Source organism: Onychomys torridus, chromosome 1 (assembly GCF_903995425.1).
Source record: "Onychomys torridus chromosome 1, mOncTor1.1, whole genome shotgun sequence".
Lineage (NCBI taxonomy): Eukaryota > Metazoa > Chordata > Mammalia > Rodentia > Cricetidae > Onychomys > Onychomys torridus.
In genome coordinates, this window is record NC_050443.1 from 27,795,487 (window position 1) to 27,820,788 (window position 25,302).

Sequence of the window (25,302 nt, forward strand, 5' to 3'; positions counted from 1 at the left end):
CTTAGGTCCTACTTGCTGCTTTTCAGATTTCCCAATAGTGCTGTCACATTATGACTCTATGGAGGGATTCATCCATTGTTTAGGTCAGAGCCCTCAGGATCCAGTCACTTCCCCAAATCATGTCACTCTACAAAACAAGTTCTTACTGTGATCTTTACTCTTTTTACTCAGTACTTTGTTTATCCCTTCCTTCATTTCATAACATTCATGCATCTCTGTCCAGGGGGTTCACCAGAATCATCTTGGAATCTCAATTCAGATGTTGCGCAGTAAAAACAGCTCTTTGATCTTCACTTGATTTCCTTTAATCCCCATTTTTCTCCTTCTTGTCATTCTTTGAGAGGAATAACCTTGTGCAGTACAGTCTTTGTGTAGGGTAGCTGAATTAGCACATGTTATAGTTCCTGGTTTATTCCCGTATTGGGGAAGGAAAGGCTCAAATCCCTGGTAGTCAGTTCTCCCTGTTAAATTATTGTAAACCCATGGCTTTCCTTCTGATATATTTCCAAGCTCTGTTAATTCTGATTTGTCCTCATATAAGGGGAGGCCACAGCTGGATAAGGCCTCAAGTTCTAGCTTTCTCTTGGCTTACATGGCCACATCTGCCTCATTTATCATTTGAATGGCAGGTTAACCTTTTCTTGCTCTAGGAGCCATGAAAAGTATTCGTCAATAATGTGACTTATCAGGGTCTAACTTAGGAAGTCCACATTGACAGCATTGTGTAAAGCCTGATTGTCTCAAGGGGAAGATGTGCTAGTGAGGTTAGTTTTGAGAGGTTGAGGAAGAGGAAATATAGCCTTAAACCTAGTTTTGTGCTTATCAAGCTTTATTTTTCTGTTTCACTACCAGACATCAGTGTCTTTGTACGTAACATATTAGTTATTTGTTGATCACATGAAAGGTACTTTTTTCAGAAAAAAATTTGCCTGGTTGGAAAACATATGGTTCAAATTTTGAAAAGTATTTATTTAGAAGACAGTGTAGTAGCAATGGGGGCGGTGCTTCTTGAGGCATGGTCTTGCTATGAAACCCCCACTGGCCTCAAATTTACAGTCCTCTTGCCACAGCCTCCTGAGTGCTGGGATAACCATTACAACCAGCCTGATGGGGATATTTTACTTTCTCAGATGTGTTTATATCAGTTTCCTTTGGCCTTCCTGTACTTTGTAGAATTGTGCTGGGAGCTCTCTTAACTGACAGGTCCTTAGTATTTACCTTTTAATAAACAGACCAGAGGGGCATTATATTGTTATTATATCATCATGTTAAAACCTCAAAAATGTTTGGGTTTTAGCATTTCCGTGTTGTTTCTCTAGAAATTTTTAGCTTTGACAGAATCAGCTCAGGTATCTATCCTGCTACTTTCTTTTTTTCTCCTCACATACCTTCAGTGTTGTTGCCTTCATAAACAAGGAAAAGGTTTGGGGGTTTGTTGTTGTTGCTTTGGTTGTTTGGTTGGTTGTTTTTGTAATTTACTGGATTCCCCTGGATACAGGTTGAGTGGTTCCTAGGCCTTGGGAAGTCTAATAGAGTGTTCTGGTTTTGTAGAAGGGCCTTAACTTATCCACTCTAGTTCAGAATAAGCTAATGGGCAGCTTTGAGGCCTGGGATATTATTTATTTGTGGTGATGATGAAGATGGGTTAAGATTTATGTTTATATGTAATTTTCTTAGTTCTGTTTTTTGGTCTTTGTCCTTCTGCATAGAAAAGGTTGAAGTGGGGACTGGAGAGATAGCCCAGTGGTTAAGAGCAAGCACTGCTTCTGCAGAGGACCCAAGTTTGTTATCTGCACTCCCTATCGGGTAGCTTACCTGTAACTTCATTCCAGGGCATCTGATGCCCTCTGCTCTCCTTCATGGGCATTTGTACTCATAGGCACATACTTACACATAAACACACACAAGAACCCATCATTTAAAGCAAATCTTTTTATCAAAAGGTCAAAGTATGAACCCTTTTGCCTTTATTTATTTATTTTGTGGAGGGGGAGTTCCTGCCTGCTAACATTTCATTTGGCCATGAAGAGAAAGTTGGGGGAGTGCTGCTCAGCTAAAGCCTCTACATCAGTTTCTCTTAGCATACCTGTGTCCTGTCCTCCATCTACCTATTTGGGTTTGCTAATGCGATTTTCTGTAGAGGAAGAGTGGGCAAAGGATGTTACTTGTTCTGCCTTGTTCTTCCAGGTTAGACTAACTGTGTATCCAAATGATTGTCCTTTTTAGACCAGATCTCACTCACCACCCCGATCATAGATTATAGGAATATGGAGTATATTGCTGTGCCTGGTTGCTTAGGTGTTCAGTGTGGTTTAGTTTTTTAGTCTTTGAGACAGGGTCTCACTCTATAGTGCTGGCCAACCTGGAACTTATGTACAATCCTTCTGCCTCAGCCTCCCATGTGCTGGGATTACAGGCCTGAGCTGGTGCTTGTTTTGGGGGGTTTGTTTTGTTGGTAGTTTTTTGGTTTGGTTTGGTTTGGTTTGGTTTGGTTTGGTTTTTTTAGCTTCCCTTTGACTTTCATTTCTTTACATTTTAGGGAAGGATGTTCTGCATACGTAATGATGATGCCATGGGCCATAGTCTTTCCTAAAACTTCCTCTTAAGTATTAGGAGGATTTTTTTTTAACCCGAGACAGGGTTTCTCTCTGTAGCTTTAGAGCCTGTCCTGGACTAGCTCTGTAGCCCAGGCTAGCCTCGAACCCACGGAGATCCACCTGCCTCTGCCTCCCGAGTGCTGGGATTACAGGCGTGTGCCACCACCTCCTGGCAGGAGGAATTTTTAGAATAAGAAAATAGGACATTATTAAAATGAGATAGCATTGGTTTTCTGTGGATCAGTTTTATGAAAAATTAACTGCCAGTCAATCTCTGCCCTGCACTCATTCACTCTTGCCACGAGCAGTTTGTGATCTTTGGCACTTTCTTATTTGGAAGATCACATGGATGCTGATATTTTCCGTAGTCTCCTAAAACAGTAATCCTGAAACTAGTGTAAGAGACTCAAGAGTGTCTTAAAGTGTTCTCAGAACATAATCATTTATAGCCAGCTGACATTGCATGTGATCCACAGGTCAACTTTGAGTAACTCCGTCTTCGGTGTTAAATACTGAGAGTTAGTATATAGCAGCCATTTTAGGTGATGGGCATTTTAATCTTGCCCATGGAAACTTAGCATCTGGAAGACTTACTGTTCACCAAAGAAATGTTACCTTCATCAGGCGGTGGTGGTACACACCTTTAATCCTAGCACTCGCGAGGCAGAGGCAGGTGGATCTCTGAGTTCGAGGCCAGCCTGGTCTACGAAGTGAGATCCAGGAAAGGCACAAAGCTACACAGAGAAAACCCTGTTTCAAAAACCAAAAAAAGAAAGAAAGAAAGAAAGAAAAAGAAAGAAAGAAAGGTTGGTTACCTTCATTGACTTCTCTTTGCCTCAAAACTTAAACGTTGGAATTTGTGGACTGCAAAAATGTTTGTTGCCATCCCTTCCCAACCAAGAACTATGATGTAAGTTTTCAGATCTTCATTTTGCTAAATGAAAACACTAAAAATAAAACAGCAATGGGGAAAAAAAAATTTTTTCATACCTTATCATAAACAGCCACCAAAGATAGAAGGAAAATTGTGAAAACACAGCCTCCTAACACTGGGCTTTTAAATGAAATATGTTCTGCTTTTAGCAAAATGTGTTCTATTTCCCTCTTCTAAAAATGTTTGGCTATATATTAATAAGTGTTTTCTTATGAATGGTATTTGAGAATGATGCTTGGTGTTTGTAACAGAATCCTTAGGCCCTGCCTTAATATGGTGAGTAGTAGACATTCATCTTATGTCCTCTATTTTCTCACCAGTTCGATCCTTTGGTACAGAAGACAGACCAACAGACCGTCCAATACCACCTCGAGATGAAGTCTTTGAGTATATTATATTCCGGGGGAGTGATATCAAAGACCTCACTGTTTGTGAGCCACCAAAGCCACAGTGTTCTTTGCCTCAGGACCCAGCTATTGTTCAGGTAACTTACAGTAAATTGCCTTTGAGTGGTAAAGTTATACCTGGTTACCCTTGGCTTTTGCCTTTCCCGTTGAACTTTTACTAACTAGTTAGAAGTTACTTGATTATATACAACTACTTGGATAATGTTCTTCTATAGGTTTCTTTGGGGATCATAAGTTGAAACTTAAAATAGCTGAAGAATTTAAATTTTACAATAGTTTCTAGTTTCAGCATTACTACGTTGTTATGATGGCTGACACTGAAAGTTAACTGTGTAAGGATTTTTTTTTTTGGGGGGGGTGGGTTTGGTTTGTTTTTGTTTTTTTTTTTTTTTTTTGAGACAGGGTTTACTCTGTGTAGCTTTGCACCTTTCCTGGAACTCACTTGGTAGCCCAGGCTGGCCTCGAACTCACCGAGATCTGCCTGGCTCTGCCTCCCGATTGCTGGCATTAAAGGCATACACCACCACCGCCTGGCACATAAGACTTTTTTTAATTTTTAATTTTTTAATTTATTTTTTAATTTCCAGAGCTGAGGACCGAACCCGGGGCCTTGCGCTTGCTACACTGAGCTAAATCCCCAACCCTAAGACTTCTTGGTTTTTCAAGACAGGGTTTCTCTGTAGCTTTGGAGGCTGTCCTGGAACTCGCTTTGCAGAACAGGCTGGCCTCAAACTCACAGAGTTCCACCTGCCTCTGCCTCCTGAGTGCTGGGATTACAGGCGTGCGCCACCACCGCCCGGTACCCTAAGACTCTTAATACAGAGCACAAACACTGCACATAAGTTGGTCCTCATGGTGCTTTTTCAGCTTGATACCCATATTTATTTTGCTTTTTTAAGTGAGGAAATTGAAAAGGAACTGCAGTTTGAATGGAGACAGGTAATAAGACTCCAGAATCTTGGACCCATGCCTCTACACTATTCAGATAATGGTTCATATTACAAACCAGGGTGATAATGGCTACTCTGAGATAAAATAACTAGCTTAAATGGGGGCTGCTAAATCATAGTATGTATTATACAGTATGCAATGACATAATGAGATACCACAGCACAGAAGGGTTTTAACATAAATTCTTTTAGTGTCTCAAGTTGAAAGTTAGCTTTTAAATGTTCTTAGAATTGAATCTTTGCATATTTTATTGAAGATGAACGCACCCGCTGTCCAGCAGTCCTAGCACTTCAGAGGTGGCCATGACCGTGGCAAAAAAACAAAAAATAAACAAAAGTGGGGAGGAAGGTTATAGTCTTCTAGTGTTTTTTCTCTTGAATTTTTTTATCTTTTTATTTATTTATTTTTGTTTTTTGGAGCAGAGGATCGAACCCAGGGCCTTGCACTTGCCCATTGGGCAAGCACTCTACCACTGAGCTAAAACCCTAGCCCCTTGAATTCATTTTATTTGTAATCTTTTTTTTTTCCCTGTCTGTCATTTCAAATGTGTGTGTTGGCTTTTCAACAAGTCACATATGGGAAATTTTAGTTTTCCAGACATGACTCTTAAAATATTTATCTTTCCTGTGCTGGAGAGATGACTCAGAAGTTAAGAGCACTGACTGCTCTTCCAGAGGTCGTAAGTTCAAGTCCCAGCAACCACATGGTGGCTCACAACCATCTATAGTGAGATCTGATGCCCTCTTCTGGTATGTAACACATGTAGGCAGAATGCTGTATACATAATAAGTAGATCTTTTGGGAGGGAAAGCTTATCTTTCATAAGATTTTTTTCTTCTGACTGTTAAAGGAAAATACCTACCAAAACCTTCTAAGTGAAATGAAGCAAAGAACATAACTCAGTAGAGTGCTTGCCTAGTATATTACAAAGTCCTGCTTCTGATCTCTAATGCCAGGGCTGCAAAGACAAGGCAGGGAGAAAATATGAAACAGTTATTAATAACTATTAAGGAAAGTACCTTGATACTATTTTTTTTCTGAATATAAAAGAAGCTTTTTGATTAAGAAACTGAAACTTTCATCCTTGCAGCAAAAACTAGATTTTTGTCTCCCTGTTTTAATTTTTATTTTGGGGCAACAAAGTCTGAAGTAACCCTGAGAAAACGTGCGTTGTTTAGGTTGAGGAAGAAGAGACAATGCTGTAATAGAGGTGGCTCCCCACACCAGCACTGCTGTACCTATTTAGTGTCTTCTGCATATATCATTCAGTTACCAGTTACTTTGAGTAATCAGCTTTGTGGAAACAGAAAAACACAGGCGAACAAGGCAGAATGGTATGACTTCTTCTAACCATAAGTCTTCACTTTGCTTGTTTTTATTCACTCGTGCAACCACGTGTTTTGAATACCCAGCATGTGCCGATATTAACAGAGAACAAAAGGTAAGGCCTAAACTAGCAAGATAGCTTAGTAAGAAAAGGTTTGTGGCACCAAGCCTGGTGACCTGAGTTCTGCCCTCCTGACCAACAAGGTAGAAGAGAACTGACTCCCACAAGTTATCCTTTGGTCCTCTATATGCATGCCGAGACATCTCCTCCCTCCTACACACAATAATTTTAAGGTTTTTCCATAAATTAGCTTATAGCCCTGTCTGTAGTCTTCAGTACAATTCATATTTGTATTGTAGAATGTTTTATAAGATTAGTTAACAATATATATGTATTATGGTACATATTTATTTTCATTTAGTAAGTTAAGATACATGTATTGCCCAGAAAAATACCTTAAAAGGAGGAGAAGTTTTATCTTGGCTTACAATTTCAGAACCCTTAGTCCACTTTTTAGATCTATTGTTTGGGGTCTGAGGGAAAAGACAATGTCATGGCAACAGGAATATATGACAAAGGCTGTTCACCTCATGGTGGCCAAAAAGCAGGGAAAGCATGTCAGTGGAACAGGGCATCTCTCCTTTATTCTCTTTTGTTCCATCTGGATTTGAAGCCTGTGGGCAGCACCCACATTCAGGACAGTTTTCTTCCCTTAGTCATTCAGCTCTGGAGAAAGCATTTACAGACATACCCGAAGTATGATTTACTAATCTCCTAATCAGGTTGACTAGATAAACCATCACATTGCAGTTTATTATAAAAAGTTACTTGGCTTTTTTTTTTTTTTTTTAAGATTTATTTATTTATTATGTATACAGAAGCGGGTGCCAGAACTGATTACAGATGGTTGTGAGCTACCATGTGGGTTCTGGGAATTGAACTCAGGACCTCTGGAAGAGCAGTCGGTGCTCTTAACCTCTGAACCATCTCTTCAGCCCTACTTGACTTAATCTAGTAATGTTAAAAAATAAACAACTTTATGTAGGGTATTTGTTTCTGCATCCCTTTCTGTGAGTTCAGCAGTGGACTTCAGGTGATTGAAAATAAGATGGATCTGGAGAGATGGCCCACTTGCTAAAGACACTTAGAACCAAGCCTGATGACCTGAGTCCAATCCTCAGAACCCATAGAATGGAAGGAGAGAAGGTCCTCGGCAAGTTGTCCTCTGGCCTATACATGAATGCATGAATAATACACACTAAACAAATGAATGGATGTAAAAATAAAGAAAAATTATAAATGAGAGTTCTTTTTATGTCAATATCAGACTAAAACCCATTAACTGAAAATGATTTTTTCTCTCTCTTTTTTTTTTTTTTTCTGAGGGGTGGGGGACCCAGGTCTCTCATTCTGGCTGTTCTGGAATTCACTGTGTAGATCAGGCTGACCTCAAACTTGCAGAGATCCACCTATCTCTGAGTGCTGGGATTAAAGGTATGCACCACTACACCCAGCAAGTAATTTTTCTATAAGCAGTTACTTTATAACTGTTATAAAACTAAACTCAGAAGAGGAATTTATCATAGAGAAAGTGTTTCTAAATAGCATTAAATGTGACTGGTATGTAGACATTGGGAAGAGAGATAACAGCAATTAAGAGCATTTGACTGCCCTTGCAGAGGTCCCGAGTTCATTCCCAGCACCCACATGGCGGTTTACAAATGTGGAAATGAGGTTGTTGATTGTTGTAATATTAAGTATATCCTGTAAGTCATTGTGATTGCCTTTTTTTACTAACAGTTAAACTTAGCATGTTTTTAAAAAGCGTAGAAAAATCTGAGTCTCCATTATATGTATATTGCTTAGAACTTAGAATAACCCATGGTTTTATTTCAGTCTTCACTAGGTTCGTCATCTTCTTCATTCCAGTCAGTGGGTTCCTATGGACCTTTCGGCAGGATGCCAGCATACAGTCAGTTCAGTCCAAGTACATTGGTTGGGCAGCAGTTTGGCACCGTTGGTGTTGGTATGTGGTGACATTTTTTTTTTTTTTTTTTTTTGGTCTCAATTTCTTTACTATAAAAGTATAAAAAAAACTTGCCAAAATGTTGTTTAATCTTTGTTTTATGATTATAAGTACTTATGTTGTAAGTTGGGCGTGGGTGCATTTTATAATCCTAGTACTTAGAATACATGCAACCATGTTTCCAAAAAAAAAAAACCTTACACTCTTTAACATTTGTCATAGTAAACGCTCACAATGCGTTTAAGGAGCTGGAAAGACGCCTCAGCAGTTAAGAATACTTAACTGTTCTTGCACAAGATCTTGGTACCCAGCACCCTGCATAGTGACTCAACCATTCTGTAGCTCCAGTTCCAGGAGATTCAGTGCCCTCTTCTGGCCTCCTAGAGTTCTTGCACACATGTGTGCACACACTCTCAGGTACATACACATTTAATAAAGAAAGAAGCAAACAAACATTTAACCCACCAAACACATTAGCTCCAAGTAACACATTAGTCCACAGTTAAGAAAATTTAGTCTAGCATTAAACCCACTTTTCTTGAAGTACAGAATCTCATGTATGAATACAGACGGTATTTGCAGACATGGTGGGGTGTGAAAACCCGAAGTATCTTGAAAAAAAAAAAGGTTGGTCTGGTTGCACAGCACATGGTAGAATGGGAGTTCTTTGCTCCTGATATAAATTAACCAGCAATTCTGCCTTTACCAGGTTCAGCCCTACGGCCTCATACTTTTAGGACAAGCACTGTATAATTAAGCTACATCCCCAGTCCCTGACTACTTATTTTAATTAATTGTACACAAAGGTTAAAATAAAAAACATGGGTATAATTAGATCCCCTCCTCCCATTTTTTATACCAAGTGATGAGTTCAAGACAGGTTTGCTGGTGTGTCATGGAATGCTGACATTCTATACTCTTATGTGCAGAATGGCAGAATATTGACCAAATAGACAGATGCTTGCATGTTAGTTGGTTAGTCAACTAACTGATGGTTCTCTTGGGTCTCTGGAGTTAAATAGAAATAGTATTTTAAAGATTTATTCTATTTGAAAGGGGTGGGGGTGTCCAGAAAAATACACTGAATTCCCTAGAACTAGAATTATAGGCAGTTGTGAACCACTTGACATGGGTGCTGGGAACTGAATTTAGGTCCTGTACAAGAGTAATACGTACTGTTAAACTGCTGAGCCATCTCTCCAGTTGCCTATATAGATTAATTTTTAATTACTAAGAATTTTTCTATTCTGTCATACATACTGATAACAAAGCACATAAAAGGGCATATCTGCTGTCAGACTTTTCATAATGATACAGTGGTCAGTTAATTAGAACGCTATAACAATCCCAAATGTGGCCAGTCTGGTGACATACACCTTTAATCGCAGCACCTGGAAGGCAGAGACAGGCAGATACCTGTCTATGAGATTGAGTCCAGCCTATAGTAAGTTCCAGCACAGCCTGAGCTATACAGTTGAGACTCTGTCTCCAGTAAATAAATAAATACACACACAAGCGCACGCACACACACTCACTCACTCACACACACTCCTAAATGTGTGTTAGCTTTTAGAGACATAACAGTTGCAGAATGTTGATTCTCTGCAAGTAGAAATTGATTTTTCAGCGATCCTAATCAGGGCCACAGACAAGTTACATTAATATCCAAAAGATTTGGACGCATATATGATATTTTCCCAATCCACAAAAATGAATGTGGAATTAATAAAGATAATTTGAGAAACTATATAAATAATTTGAAATGGTGCAAATGATTAGTAACAGATCAAAGATGAAATCACAAAGACCAATTGCAGAACACATTTGCTGACACCTTATCTGAACAGAGTATTGAAATAGTAACGCAACACTGCTTATAGTAATAGTACTAATGATACCATATACCTAGGGCTGGAAAGATGGCTCAGCGGTTAAGAGCACTAGCGTTCACTTCCAGAGAACCTAGGTTCAATTCCCAGAACCCACATGGCAGCTCACAAATGTCTGTAAATCCAGTTCTAGAGGATCCAACACCCTCACACAGATATACATGTGCAGGCAAAACACCAAATGCACGTGTATAAAAATAAATAATTAAAATAATAATAACACCACATACCCAGAAATGAAAGATACCTTAAAAATTCTGTGGCAGTTTTTTCTCTGGAGAGAAACTAAATTGCCCATATTCTCCAAGGGACATTTGGCAGTGAAGGGCTGAGTCAGTTTTGGCTTTTAAAACTAGGGCTGTATTGGTATGTAGTGGGTAGAGTCTGGGGTTCTGGGACAACAACTTCTGAAACCTCCCAAATGAATCTCAGCTGAGCAGGTTGTTCAGTAGGGCAGTCTCACCAACACCTCCAAGTTGTTGGGTTCCTGCAGGATCGGCAGCTGGGCCTTGGGTTGGCCTCGGGCAGAATGTTCAGGTCCGTTCTCGGGACAACTAGTAGTAGCAAAAATTGTCTGACCCAGAATGTAATGAATGCTGAGGTTGAGGTAACCCTGCTCTATAGAGAGAACCACAGAACTGCTGAGAGACTAAAGTGCTACATAAACAGCTAATCCATGCTTATGAATTGAGAATCAGAACATTGTAGATGACATGCTCTCCTGAATTGATTCACAGATTCAAGTCAAAATCCCATCAGTCTTTTTAAAATAGAAGTTTCAGGTTTATATGGCCCAATTTCAAAGACTGTTTCAAAGATAGATTAATTAGAGCTCTGAATTACTGACATAAAGATAGACAAACAGGGCTGGAGAGATGGCTCAGTGGTTAAGAGCACTGAGGTCCTGAGTTCAATTCCCAGCACACACATGGTGGCTCACAGCCATCTGTAATGAGATCTGGTGCCCTCTTCTGGCCTGTAGGCATACATGTTGTATACATAATAAATAAATAAATCTTTTAAAAAATGTTTAAAAAAAAGATAGACAAACAAATATGGATAAATGAAAAACAGAGAATAGAAGTAGATATACCCAAATACTGATTTTTTACTTTTTCCGTGAAGTTCCTAGTACAGCTCAGTGGAAAGATAAAGATTATTTTAACAGATAATGTTGTAGTAGCTGAATATCTCCATAAATAATGCAAACCTTGATTGACCCTTCTTAAGCCTTAGATAAAAACTGATTTGGGGGCTGGAGAGATGGCTCAGAGTTTTAAGAGCACTGGCTGCTCTTCCAGAAGTCCTGAGTTCAATTCCCAGCAACCACATGGTGGCTCACAACCATCTGTAATGAGATCTTGTGCCCTCTTCTGGCATGCAGGGACACATGCAGACAGAATACTGTATACATGATAGATAGATAGATAGATAGATAGATAGATAGATATGCAGACAGAATACTGTATACATGATAGATAGATAGATAGATAGATAGATAGACAGACAGACAGACAGACAGACAGATAGATAAATCTTTTTTAAAAAGTGATTTGGGAGGCAGTTGAGTCTCATGCCTATTACCCCATGTGTGTCAACTTGACACAAGCGATAGAGTCATCAGAGGAAGGAGCCTCAACTGAGGAAATGCCTCCATGAGATTTCAGCTGTAAGGCATTTTCTCATTTAGTGATCCATGGAGGAAGGCCCAGCTCACGGTGGGTGGTACCATCCCTGGGCTGCTGGTCCTGGTTTCTATAAGAATGTGGGCTGAGCAAGCCGTGGGAAGCAAGCCAGTAAGCAGCTCCCTTCCACGGCCTCTGCATCAGTTCCTGCCTTCGGGATCCTGCTCTGTTTTGAGTTCCTGCCCTGACTTCCTTCAGTGAGGAACACCATTGCTGAAGTGTTAGCCTAATAAACCCTTTCCTCCCCAACTTGCTCTGTGGTCGTGGTGTTTCATCTCAACAGTAGAAACCCTAGCTGAGACACCCCGGTACCTAGAAAGCTGAGGTGGGAAGACTTTGAATTTGGAACTAGCCTTGCCTTGTCACTAGTACTAGTGACGGTGATAATAGTGTTTGAGGGTTACAAACGTGAACCAGTAGCAGGATGAAGTCGAGGAGCAGGGGGTATGGTGAGAAGAGTAGAAGGTCCAGAGCTTGCTACCATTGAATCGGCACTCCAGCAGGCAACAGGCACAGTGATAGGAGTGCACACCCTCAGAGTAGCTTACATTTTTGGGGTGATGTTTCATCTCTTCTAGAGCTGCCCAGAGCGGAAGCCTAACTTGGAATGTGCCTTGGTGGGTGAGAGTACTCCATGTGTGAGGTACTGCTGCGTTCTGGTGCGGGGGCCCCCCCCTTTTTTTGGAGCAGAGGATCGAACCCAGGGGCGCCCTGCTACTGAGCTAAATTCCTAACCCCCTGGTGGCCCATTTTAAGGGGATTTGAAGAGTAGAATTCATCAAATCAGGAGCCTGGGGAGCTGCAAAGTGTCAAACACCATGACTAAAGAGTAGAAATATTTGAAAGAACTGGAGTGCACTCTGGAAATGAGCAGATTGCATTTTAAGAGCAATGTACAGGTTACACAGGTTCAAATACACAAAGTGATGTGAGAAGTGGGGCAGGTAATGAGGGCTTTATAAACTGAGGTAGTAGTTGGTTGACATTGGGAAGCTTTAGAAGGTCCCAAATACTAACTATAATGGTGTGACTATATTTGTATTGAGTAAGAGCTTATTCTGACTACCATCATAGAGGTATACAAATGAGAGATGAGATAGGGACTGTTGAGATACAGGAACAACCTTCCTGGATGGAATATTAAAAGAGTACCATAGATAAAGGCTCAACCACTCATCTTCAGGAAGATTGGTAGAACAAGTATGGCAGAGAACTGGGCCCTTCCTAGGCATTTTGTTACTCATGATCCTACTCTTTTGTCACTGCTTTGGGCAAGTGCACCACCATGGTTCCTTCAGAACGGAGAGCATTACAGGAAGAGTCTGTTGTCCCCTGCCTTAACTGGTAGAAAACTCTAGTGGAAGTACATGTTGCTTCGCCTGTTGATGCAAATGTTATAGTAATTAAAATTAGACAATGTATCGTTTCTGCTGTTCACCATACCATTGTGTCTCTATTTTTGCACCATGTGTTCTAAAAACTGTTTGAAGGCTATAGGACTATATAGTCCCATTTTTCACCCTACACTCTCATAGATTTCCTAAATTATTTTGTATAATCTAATTTTCAGTATTAATAATTTTTATAAGTATGGGTTGGGTACCCAATCAGTAAAATGCTGTTTTTTGTTTGTTTGTTTGTTTTGTTTTGTTTTTCTTTTAATCTTTTCAAGCTGGGAGCTCCTTGACATCCTTTGGAACAGAAGCATCCAATAGCAGTACCTTATCCCAGAGCAGCACGGTTGGTTCTGCCTTCACACAGGATACAAGATCTGTAAAACCACAGCTAGCCCAAGGTAAGCTGTTTTGCCTGTCAAGGACTTGCATTCTAAACTTCTCTAGCAGTTTTTGCTTTGTTCTGAAGATTTATAAACAGCATGTATCATTGCTTTTGGCTCTTCGAATTTTGGTTTTGAGACAGGGATTCCACTCCTTATCTTAGGCTAGCCTCTAATTCAGTATATTCCTGCCTTGGCCTTCTGAGTGCTGGGATTACAGGTGTGTGCCAACATACTTCCCTAGTTCAGGGATTTTTTTTTTCCCTAGTTACTACAATAAATACTTTGCTGAATGGCTTCTACTTATTTTTACTTTATAAACTTTCTACACATTGGAATTGAAATGATGAGCATTCTGTGTTTGACATTTGTTTACAAAGTTTATCAGATTTGTCCTAGACTCACCACTGAAAGTTGAACTATGCTAGGTAAATTTGAAAACCCATCCAAAGAAACTGTTGATATGCATGTTGTTGAGTCTTGCCTAACACTTCACACATGTGGGCCCTTCTGTCTCTGGGTCATCACAAAGGAACCATCTTGTAGTGCTTCTGAAAATTCAGGGCATAATTGAGATCTGAAAGATTAGAAACCCTGGAGCCTGGAGATTAACATTTTAGTAAGCTTAAGGGATCCTGTTGTCATTTTGAAAAATTCTGTTCTGCCAGATAGCGTCATAATCTGAGTCACAGAGTCCTGTGTCTGCTGTGTCCATTGCTGCAGTCAGTGTGACGGGCCATTGCTTTCCGTCCAGGTGGGACAATGCGGGGCAAAGACGGTGAAGATCAGAATCAAGCCAGTTCTAATAAGCGTGATCCTGTATGTTTGCAGTTGTGCCTTAAATTGTAGCAGTGTTGTAATTAGTCTTGCCGAGGACCTGAGTTGGGTTCCCAGCACCCACATGGGGACAGGTCAGAACTGTCCATGACTCCAGCGGGATCTAAGCTGATAACCTCTAGCTTCCATAGGCACTGAAAGATTCTCACACGTGTTGGGAGTATCTCCTGGAGCTGCCTTCTCCAAACTCTACTGCTGAGAAAGCCCGCCACACAGCAACTCTACCCCCACAGGGAATTTAAGGTCCTCCAGAAGACTTCTCCCGTCATGGTTCCCTCTCATGGCTTCTTCTCTTCCCCTGGGACCACCCAGGAATGCTCTGCTCAGATTGAACCTAGGTTTACTAATTCAGCCTGATCTGACTTATTATATTGGTGGCTGCGATGTTACTGCTGGGGGATTTAAGCTTTTCAACACACATACACATGCAAACATAATTAAAAGTGAAAATTTAAATATATAGGTGTGCATTTTAAGTTTTAAATACTTTAAAGATTTTTTTGTAAATGGAAGCATAAGGAATAAAACAAATCCATAGGCCAGGGCGGCAATGGTACACGCCTTTAATCCCAGCACTTGGGAGGCAGAGCCAGGCGGATCTCGATGAGCTCAAGGCCACCTACAGAGCAAGATCCAGGACAGGCACCAAAAACTACAGAGAAACCCTGTCTTCAAAAAACAAAAACACCCTATAATATTGCTACCCACAAATGACTATATTTTGTTATTTTGTTTCAGACTTTTCTAAGCTAATATAATTGTATACTTGTGACTTGTTGTTTTGCTATATTTTGTTAGAGATCTTTCTAATAAAATATAACCCTCAATTTCCTGAATTATAAATGGGACTTTTGCTTGTGAAATTTTGCTGAGTATGGTGGCTCATAACTTTAATCTTGGCAGTTGGAGGCAGAAGTAGGCAGATCCCAGTGAGTTCCAGGTAGTCAGGGCTACGTCTGGAACTCTGTCTTTAAAAAAAAAACAGAGGGGCTGGAGAGATAGCTCAGTAGGATTAAGAGCACTGACTGCTCTTCCAGAGGACCTAGTTTCAATTCCAGCACCCACATGGCAGCTCACAACTGTCTGTAACTTCAGCCCCAGGGAATCTGACACCAGTGCACATAAAATAAAGTTAAATAAACAATAAAAAGAAAGAAGGAATAAATAGGGATTAGAAAGGTGGCTCAGGGTTTAAGAGCACTTGCTGTTTTCAGAGGACCCAGGTTTGATTCTCAGCACCCATGTGGAGGATCCTAATCATGTGTAACTCCAATCGCAGGGATCCAACTTCCTCTTCTGGCCTCCTCGGACACTGCACATGTGTGATACACACATGCAGGCAAAACTCCATATGCATTAAAAAAAAATGTTAAAATACACCTGGAGGGGCTGGAGAGATGAGCACTGACTGCTTTTTCCAGAGGTCCTGAGTTCAATTCACATGGTGGCTCACAACCCTCTATAATGAGATCTGGTGCCCTCTTCTGGTGTGCAGACATACATGCGGGCAGAACACTGTATACATAATAAATAAACAACAACAAAAAAAGTGTGAGTGCCACCATTAAAAAAATCCAGGCGGAGGTGGCGCATGCCTTTAATCCCAGCACTCGGGAGGCAGAGCCAGGCGGATCTCTGTGAGTTCCAGAAAAGGCGCAAAGCTACACAGAGAAACCCTGCCTCGAACGAATAAATAAATAGATAGATAGATAGATAGATAAATAAATAGGCAAATCTTAAAAGTGCCAGGCGGTCTTTAATCCCAGCACGGGGAGGGGGGGGGTGCACGGGGTGGCAAAGGAAGGCGTATCTCTGAGTTCGAGGCTGGGCTACCAAGTGAGTTCCAGGAAAGGCGCAAAGCTACACAGAGAAACCCTGTAATTAAATAGATGGATGGATGGATGCACGGATGCACCTGGAGACCTGGGTTAGTGGTGGTGCACGCCTTTAATTCCAGCACTCAGGAAGCAGAGCCAGGCAGATCTCAGTGAGTTCGAGGCTAGCCTGGTCTACAGAGCAAGATCCAGGACAGCCACCAAAACTGTACAGAGAAACCTTGTCACAAAAAAAATAAATAAATAAAAAAGCCTGGTTGTACAGCAAAACATGCTAGAAAAATGAGAGTAGCAAGCTTAGCTACTTGGTATAATAAAACTATAAAAATAAATTTAGAGGTGAATAAAACAATGTACAGTGTTGGAAACAGCTCTGCTATGAATGCAAGATGTAATGGCTAATGGTATAGTTTAGTGGTAGAACATTCCCTACCTGTGTGTGATGATCTGTGGTTGAGCCTCTATACAGCCGGTATGGGGAAAGGAGTGAGGTGAAGATCTCTAGATTAAATTGTAGAAAGAGGCTGACATTGGTGCCTGATGGTTTAAGAAAAGTAGGATTGGATTCCTTCCCTCTTACTGCAGACTTGAAAAATATTTTTATTAGATTTCGATGGGGATATTTATATAAATCTGTGGCATAGAAAGCCTAAGAATCCATTTAAATTTTACCAATTAAAATGTTTGGATTTCAGACACTTGACAGGTGACTCAGCAAGAGCTTGTGCTGCTCTTGCAAAGTATGTGTATCAGACAACTCAGCCCCACTGGAAACGCCTGCTCCAGGGGCATCTGATGCCCTCTCTGGCCTTCTCAAGCATGCACATTCAGGTGCACAGGCACAAACACGTACACGGAATAAAAATAAAATAAATCTTTTTAAATAATAATAAAACTGGTTATAGTGGGACACACCTTTAATCCTAGCACATTGGAGGCAGAGGCTAGTGAATCTTTGTTAGTTCCAGGCCAGCCAGGGCTACAAAGTGAAGCGCTGTCTCAAAAAAGCTAAATAAATAAATTTCTGAATTTCACACAAATAAGTGAGATTCTCTTTTAACTCTGATAAGAATGTGATGGTCACTCAGGGAGGTGGTTTTTATTTTTCCTGAATCATATACATTTCTGGATTTATTCCTAATCATCTACACCACATTTCCTTATTTGTAAGTTAGTAAAAAAAGGAAATTTAATGTGCAGCCAGTGACTCACTCTGTGCCCCATTGGGTTCACCTCTCTACTGCTTCAGAGTCACGGGCTTTCTTCTCAGAAGAGCAGTGAGAAAAGTGGTTTTAGGAATATGAAAGGTCATTTGATAGAGTGCTGTCAAATGAACTGCAGCAACAGGCAGTCTCAAATCTTCACACTTCAGCTGCTTGTGATGGTATATACCTGTAATCCCAGCACATGGAAGGCGGTGAGGCAGGAGTGTTGGCGGTTCAAGGCCAGCTTTGCCTACTTAGCAAGGACATGGTCTAAAGGAAGGAAAAAGGAAAACCTAACATAGAAAACTGCATAATGGCATATGCCTGTGATCTCTGCTGCATAGGCAACTACATTGGAAGCTGCAGCAGGAGGATCACTTGAGTCCAGGTGTTGAGTGCCAGCCTGAGCACCTTAGCCATTCCCTGTCTTAAACAATGCTCCTTTGTAAGTATGAAGTGAGCCAAAATATTATAACAACAAAAATTAGTGCTTCTATTAATAGTACCTTATGTTTCCACTGTTTACCGGTAATTAAACTTTTGACTAAAGAAACTTTGCCATAAATCTGTAAATACCGTAGACATTGTAATTACATACTTGGGGGATAGTATTGATACAGTCCCTGGGGTTCTGAGTACTCGGCAACCAGAGAGCAGTCAGCATCCACCCTCTTTCCCAGTTCCTTGAGCCTGCACAGATGTAGATCTGGGGATTTTTTTCTTATATATAAAATGAAGGTAATGTTTAAGTACAATATCATGGAATCTAAGAGCTTCTCTAGAAATTTAGAGCAAACATTACAGGAACAAAAAGCATGATTATTTAATAAGTCAATCCCATGATAAGCAGAGACATGACAGGAGAGCTTTTATATGACTAGGAATGGGTGATTATTCTGGAATTCTCGGAAGAGTTTGTTTTTGCTGCCTTTTTAATTCTGACATTTAATTACCCAAATACATAAGGCTTCTAAGAACTACTATTGTGCTTTATTGTTCTTTACATTCTTGTAACAGAACTCCATGCTTTAGTTTGCTTTGACATGCATACCTAGATCCTAGCACCTTGGTGATGGGGGCAGGAGGATCAGGAGTTTAAGGCCAGCAAGAACTATATGATATTCTGTCTCCTTCCCCACCCTCAAAAAAGAAAGAAAGAAACTGAATGTGTCACTCCTGTGATTAGGGAAAGCCTCCATTTGCCTACAGTGTGATCTTTGCATCCCAGCACTTGGAAGGCAGAGGCAGGTGGATCATCTCTGAATTTGAGGCCAGCCTGCTCTACAGAGTAAGTTCCAGGAAAGCCAAGGCTACATAGAGAGACCCTGTCTCAAAAAAACCAAAAAAAGAAAAAAGAAAAAAAGAAGAAAGAAAGAAAGATGGATATAGCAGTGGTGGTGTTACTATAGTGTGATTTTTGGTTTGGTTTGGTTTGGTTTTTTGTGAGATTTGGGGGTTTTTTGTTTGTTTTGTTGTTTTGTTTTCATTAGCTGAATAATCAGCCCACTAAAGATAAGTAGATTTAAACACTGGTCTAATAAAATTCAGTTTTATGCTGAGGATTTGAGTTAGCAGAATAAAATTCTAGACTTATTTTTACAAGGTCTAGATGATTTTGAAATCCCAGGTTAGGGTAGTTTATTATCTTTTGGTTACATTTTAGGTCGATCAAGCCCTCAGTTAGACCCTTTGAGAAAAAGTCCAACCATGGAACAAGCAGTACAGACCGCCTCGGCCCACTTACCTGCTCCAGCACCTGTTGGGAGAAGGAGCCCTGTACCAAGCAGGCCTTTGCCATCCACCAGCCAGAAAGCAATAGACAACCAAGAGCACAGGCGAGGTAGAGCTGAGCTGTCTACTGTTCCTGCACTGACTGATCACTCTCCATCTCCTCATTTCACCAAGGGTTACTTTATAGGAACGACCCCGGCAGGTTGAAGTGAACTTTATTTTAATGGTGTTTGGACTTTCAAGTTCGATTGAAAGTGGTGGGGGGTGGGGGTCTTTTAGGGGTGTTGCAGGTGTTGTCATCTCCATTCTAACTCTGTGGAAATTTATGGTTATGTATTCTGAATTGATTTGCCACTTTGCATGTCTCTCTTTGTAGCTGAAGTACACAAAGTGACAAGGCCAGAAAATGAGCAGCTCAGAAATGATAGCAAGAGACAAGTAGGTAAGTTACTTGGGTCTGGCTGGTTTGGGTTCATTTCATCTGAGGGCTTTTGTGGTTGGCTGGCTGGCTGGCTGATGGGTTGATTAGTTGGTAGGTCGGTTGGTTGTGACAGGTCCTCACTGCATATCCCTGGCTGGCTTGAAACTCTGCCTCTCGAGTGCACAGATTAAAGGCATGCATGTGTCACCACCCCCAGCAGCTACCTGAATCTGGAGGCCTCGTACTGTGGCTCTCAGTGGGGGAAAACATTTTGGAGACGGCATAGTTGCTATAAAAAGAAAAAGTGGGAGTTGCTGACTCAGAGGGCTGACCCCAGGGGAATCATTGTGAGACTGTGCATGTGGCAGACTTGCTGACCTCTACAAAAAGACATACCTGCAGATAAATGCCAGTAATTAGTGATGTTGAGGAAGATGTAGTTTGATTAATTTACACTCTGCCAATATCTGTTTCCTAGTTTTGCTAGTATACAGTAGTTCAGATTACTGTTGGTGAGGAAACTGGAAAAAGGACTCAACGCCATAATGCATTTCCCCCCTTTTTTTTCTTTTTTGGGGGGGTTGGTTTTTCAAGACAGAGTTTCTCTGTGTAGCTTTGCGCCTGTCCTGGAACTCACTCTGTAGATCAGGCTGGCCTCAAACTCACAGAGATCTGCCTGCCTCTGCCTCCTGAGTGCTGGGATTAAAGGCATGCACCACCAACGCCCGGCTCTATTTTTTTATATTTAATTTTTCTGAAGTACTATTTTTCTGGAAAAGACTTGATGGTACACAATTGTCTTTGGGTTTGGGGGTGGTTTATGTCCATGTTCTTATGGATGTATGTGCATGCAAGTACATAATGCATATATGTACACATGGGGGTGGAGGCCAGAGGGCAATATTGGGTGTCTTTGTTGATCACTCTACACATTATTTTTGAGGTAAGAGTCTCTCCCTGAACCTGGAGTTCATTAACCTGACTGGGCTGGCTGGTTGGTGAGCTCCAGGAATCCACCTGTCTTCAGGACTTGGGTCCTCATGCTTATTGCAGATGGCCTCCTCAATCACTCTTCATCCTATAATTGAGGAAGGTTTGCTCACCTGAAACTTGAGTTTGCTAATTAGGCTAGTGTTAGCAAGCTTGCTCCAAGGATCCTGTCTCTGCCTTCTGAGAGCTGGAATCATAGGTGCAGGCTACCGTGCCCTCCCAGCATTTATGTGGTTACTGGGCATCTGGACTGCAGCCCTCACAGTTGTATAGCAGGAGAGCTTTACCCTCAGGAATTCCTCCTCAGCCATTTTAATATTTTTTAATGTGTATTGAGTGTTTGCGTGCATGTGTGTGTATATATGGTTACCAGTGTGTGCCCACTGTGGGCCACCATGTGGGTGGTGGAAATCTCAGGTCCTCTGCAAGAGCGGCCAGCACTCCTAACCTCTCAGCAGTTTCCAGCCCCCAGAATAGCCTTAGTCTCTCTCTCTCTCTCTCTCTCTCTCTCTCTCTCTCTTTTTTTTTAAGTATTTAATGCACCAGCAAGATAGCTAACTCTTCCAATAAAGATGCTTGCTGCTAAATCTGATTGAAGTGGGGGCGGGGGAAGTGTTTAAATCCAGAGTTTGGGGGCTTGTTTTGTTTTGCTTTTTTAAGATAGTCTCATGTAGCCCAAGCTAGCCTGGAAATTACTGAATAATCAGGGATGGCCTCCAACTTCTGATTCTGCCTTCCAAGTGCCACCAGATTCAGCCCGAAGATTTTTGCTTTGTCTGTTTATTTTATGTGTATGAATATTTTACCTATATGCACATATGTACACCACGTGCCTGTTGGGTCCCTTGGATCTGGAGTTACATATAGTTGTGAGCCACCTAATGTAGGTGCTGGGAACCAAACCTGATCAACTCTTAAAAGCAGTAAGGGATCTAAACCTGAGCTTTCTCTTTAGTCCTTTTTTGCTATTTTAAATGAAGTGCTTGTATAAGAACTTTCCATTTTCTTTCATAATTATTGATTGAATGAGGTTTTATATTTTCTTTGGCAATATTTAATATTTAAAAAGCATGTTTTGTTAATTTCCAGTTTATTAATGGAAAACAAAATCTAAAACTGTTCCAAGTTAGAACATAATGGTAACATGTAATCTCCTTCATTTAGATGATGATTAGAAAGGGATCTTTGTATTCATTGTTAGACACGTCAGTGTGCTGTTTTTAAGTATACCAGCACTCATTTCTCCTGTACTTGTTTTGAGGTACTCTGTGTGGCCTGGGCTAGCCTGGACCTCTTGGGCTGAAGAGATCCTCCTTCACCCTTTGAGTGGTTGCTTATTGTTTCTGTGTGGTTTGCTATGTTGTGTGTGTTGTGGAGTAGTTACTACATTTTAAACAGATGAATCTCTTAGAATAATTGCTGTATGTTTAATCATTGGAAGTTATGTAAGGAGCCAGAGAAATGCCTCCGCAGTTAAGAGCACTTGCTGCTCTTACAGAGAAGGGTTTTTTTCCTAGCACCACAGTTGGCCACTCATACACCCCTTTCTGACTGCAGGCACATACATGTGGATGCACATAAATAAAAACAATAAATCTTTTAAATAATATTATGTGAAGTAATAAGTAAATTTGTCTTAAGAGTGTCCTTAAACTCACTACCTGTGTTGGAGATAGCACTCAATGGTAGAATGCTTGCCTAGCATCCAAGAGGCCTTAGGTCCAGTCGCCAGTATCACAAAAACAAAAGATAACTAAAAAGTTTCACTACCCTTATCCACCACTAAGGGTCACTGACAGAACAGTGAATGTTCTTGCAGTTTCTCCTTGGATTTTACACAAATAGGTGTTCTTTTTGCAGAACTTTAAAGTGAATCATGCCCTGTTTCCTGGCATGTAAATGAGTTGCTTTTAATAATAAAATTGAATGTGTTAAAAGACCTGCTTTTCTAGACCTAATGGTCTAGATCTGCTGCTATGGGCTTTTATGGTTGATTTTCTCAAACTCACTTTACGAATCCTCAGCAGTCAAAAGTTAAACTCACACCAAGTACCATTCCATATTCTGTTTTGTTGGGTTTTTTTTTTTTTTTTTTTTTTTATTATGTATACAGCATGTATCCCTGCAGGCCAGAAGAGGGCACCAGATCTCTTTACAGATGGTTGTGAGCCACCATGTGGATGGTGGGAATTGAACTCAGGACCTCAGTGCTCTTAACCTCGAGCCATCTCTCCAGCCCCCTTGTTTTTTTTCTTAGTCACACATGTGTTGGATATTTGGGTTCCCAAGTTTTCACTATGAATTACACTACTTTGTATTACTTTGTCATATCTCAGATGATTTTGATTGAGATCCTGTGGCAGTGTTATAGAAAGAGAATACATAGATACAGAAAACTTGCGTAAGTGGAGCCACTTAGAGGGGAAACGTGAAGGCAGGAAGTGCTTGGAGCCAGTAAAGACGATGCTTCTCTTGTCTGTTGTCTTATCTGAATTGTGAGAAAAACATCTCCTACCTTGCAGTCTCTGCTAATTAGTGTTCATTTATATTCCTATACATCTCGTTTCCTGTTATCCTTTCCACAAAGGACCTGACAATTATACATTTCTTTGTTGTGGTCTTCATAGATACAACTATATAAAAATTTTTGTTTGTTTGTTTTGAGCTGAGGATTGAACCCCAGACCTTGCGCTAGCTAGGCAAGCGCTCTACCACTGAGCTAAATCCCCAACCCCTTTTCTTTGTTTGTTTGTTTGTGGATGTGTGCCACTGTGCAGGTGTCTCAGTACAGATGTGGAGGTCAGAGGACAACTGTGGAAGTCAGTCCTCTCTTCCTACCACATGAGTCCCAGGGATTGAATTCAGATCATCAGACTTGACAGCAAGCTCCTTTACCACTAAGCCATCTCTACAGCCCCAGTTTCAGGGGTTTTTGTTGTTGTTTTAAGATGTTTATTATCTGTGTATGCATGCTGTATCTGCATGTATGTCTGTGTGCAGTGTGTGTGCCTATTGCCTGCAGAAGTCAGAAGAACACACCAGTCACTTCCTGGAACTGGAGGTTTGAATGGTTGTGGACCACCATGTGAATGCTATGAATCAAAATCCAGCTTCTCTGTGTTTTTAATCATTGAACCATCTCTCCACCCCACCCCCCATTTCTGATTTATATAAAAAATACATAGAGAGAGAGAGACCTTTAAAAATTTATTTTGTAGATTTTCATTCAAAGACCATAGTACTCACTGAATGTCTGTTACAAATACTCTTTCTTACCATAGTTCCAGGTGTTCCTTCTGCTCCAAGGAGAGGACGTGGGGGTCATCGCGGTGGCAGGGGAAGGTTTGGTATCCGTCGAGATGGTCCAATGAAATTTGAGAAAGACTTTGACTTTGAAAGTGCAAATGCACAATTTAACAAGGAGGAAATCGACAGAGAGTTTCATAATAAACTTAAATTAAAAGGTAAATTTCATTTTCTACTCATGATTGGTGAGGTAAAAATGTTTTACAGCTTAGATATTTCGAATTATAACTTGCATGTTTTCCGTTAGAAGATAAACTTGAGAAGCAGGAGAAGCCTGTAAATGGCGAAGATAAAGGAGACTCTGGAGTTGATACTCAGAACAGCGAAGGGCATGCTGACGAGGAAGATCCTCTTGGACCCAACTGCTATTACGACAAAACGAAATCCTTCTTTGACAATATTTCTTGTGATGACAATAGGTACTGTCTTTTAATGTACTCTCAGGGTATTGATGTATAAAAATTTTATATGGATTCACAAGGTTTAGTGAATACTTAGAAAGACCTAATGACCACAATGAATTTTTATAAGATTTATTCATTTCTATTTTATGTATATCGTAATGGTGTTTTCCCTCATGTGTGTCTTGTCTGTACACCATGTGCGTGCAGTGCCCACAGAGGCTGGAAGAGGGTATCAGATCCCTTGGAATTGTAGTTGGAAAAGGTTGTGAGCTACTGTGTGGGAGCTTGGTATTGAACCTAGGTCTTCTAGAAGAGTAGCCAGTGCTCTTTTAAGTATTGAGCCATCTTTCCAGCCCCCACAATTACTTTTTTTTTTTTAAGTGAAGTTTTCTTTTCCTAAAAGAAATTACTTTTGAAATTTTTTGTTTTCTTTTGTTTGCGTGTGCACATTCTATAGAGTGGGTGTGGTAGTCAGGTCTCTCCTCCTGCTATGTGGTTTTCCAGGAATGGAACCCAGATGTCCAGCTTGCTAGCAAGCACCTTTATCAGCTAGGCCATCTCTCTAGCTCAGAAGTTTTAAATGATATTCTTTCTAAAAAAGTAAATGCAGCCAGGCATTGGTGGCGCATGCCTTTAATCCCAGCACTCGGGAGGCAGAGGCAGGTAGATCTCTGTGAGTTTGAAGCCAGCCTGGTCTCCAAAGCGAGTTCCAGGAAAGGCGCAAAGCTACATAGAGAAACCCTGTCTGGGGGGGGGGGGGGGGTAAATGCTGAGGATGTAGCTCAGTGGAGGAATACTTGCCTAGCATATGCAAGGCCCTAGGGTTTATCCTAGTAACACAAAGAAGAAAAAGAGGCTGGGTGGTGGTGGCGTATGCGTGCCATGAAGGCTAGGGAGAATTTAGATTAACTGCTTGTTTTTTCAATTGATTTTGAGAATTCAATTAAATTTATCCAGAATTGGGAATTAGGGCTACATAC

At 40.8% G+C, this 25,302-nt stretch overlaps 1 protein-coding gene across 4 annotated transcripts in view; it reads left to right on the forward strand.

Annotated features, from left to right (window-relative positions):
* Nucleotides 1–25,302, forward strand: part of Lsm14a (LSM14A mRNA processing body assembly factor) — a 43,144-nt gene that overhangs the window by 12,001 nt on the left and 5,841 nt on the right. For 2 of the 4 annotated variants that reach the window (XM_036193400.1, XM_036193408.1), the window contains exons 2-8: nt 3,852–4,015; nt 8,113–8,242; nt 13,489–13,611; nt 19,134–19,310; nt 19,578–19,643; nt 23,894–24,076; nt 24,166–24,337. In XM_036193400.1, the coding sequence (XP_036049293.1) occupies nt 3,852–4,015; nt 8,113–8,242; nt 13,489–13,611; nt 19,134–19,310; nt 19,578–19,643; nt 23,894–24,076; nt 24,166–24,337 (1,015 nt within the window). The remainder of the gene's footprint in view (nt 1–3,851; nt 4,016–8,112; nt 8,243–13,488; nt 13,612–19,133; nt 19,311–19,577; nt 19,644–23,893; nt 24,077–24,165; nt 24,338–25,302) is intronic. The other 2 variants (XM_036193416.1, XM_036193425.1) reach the window with 1 other exon arrangement.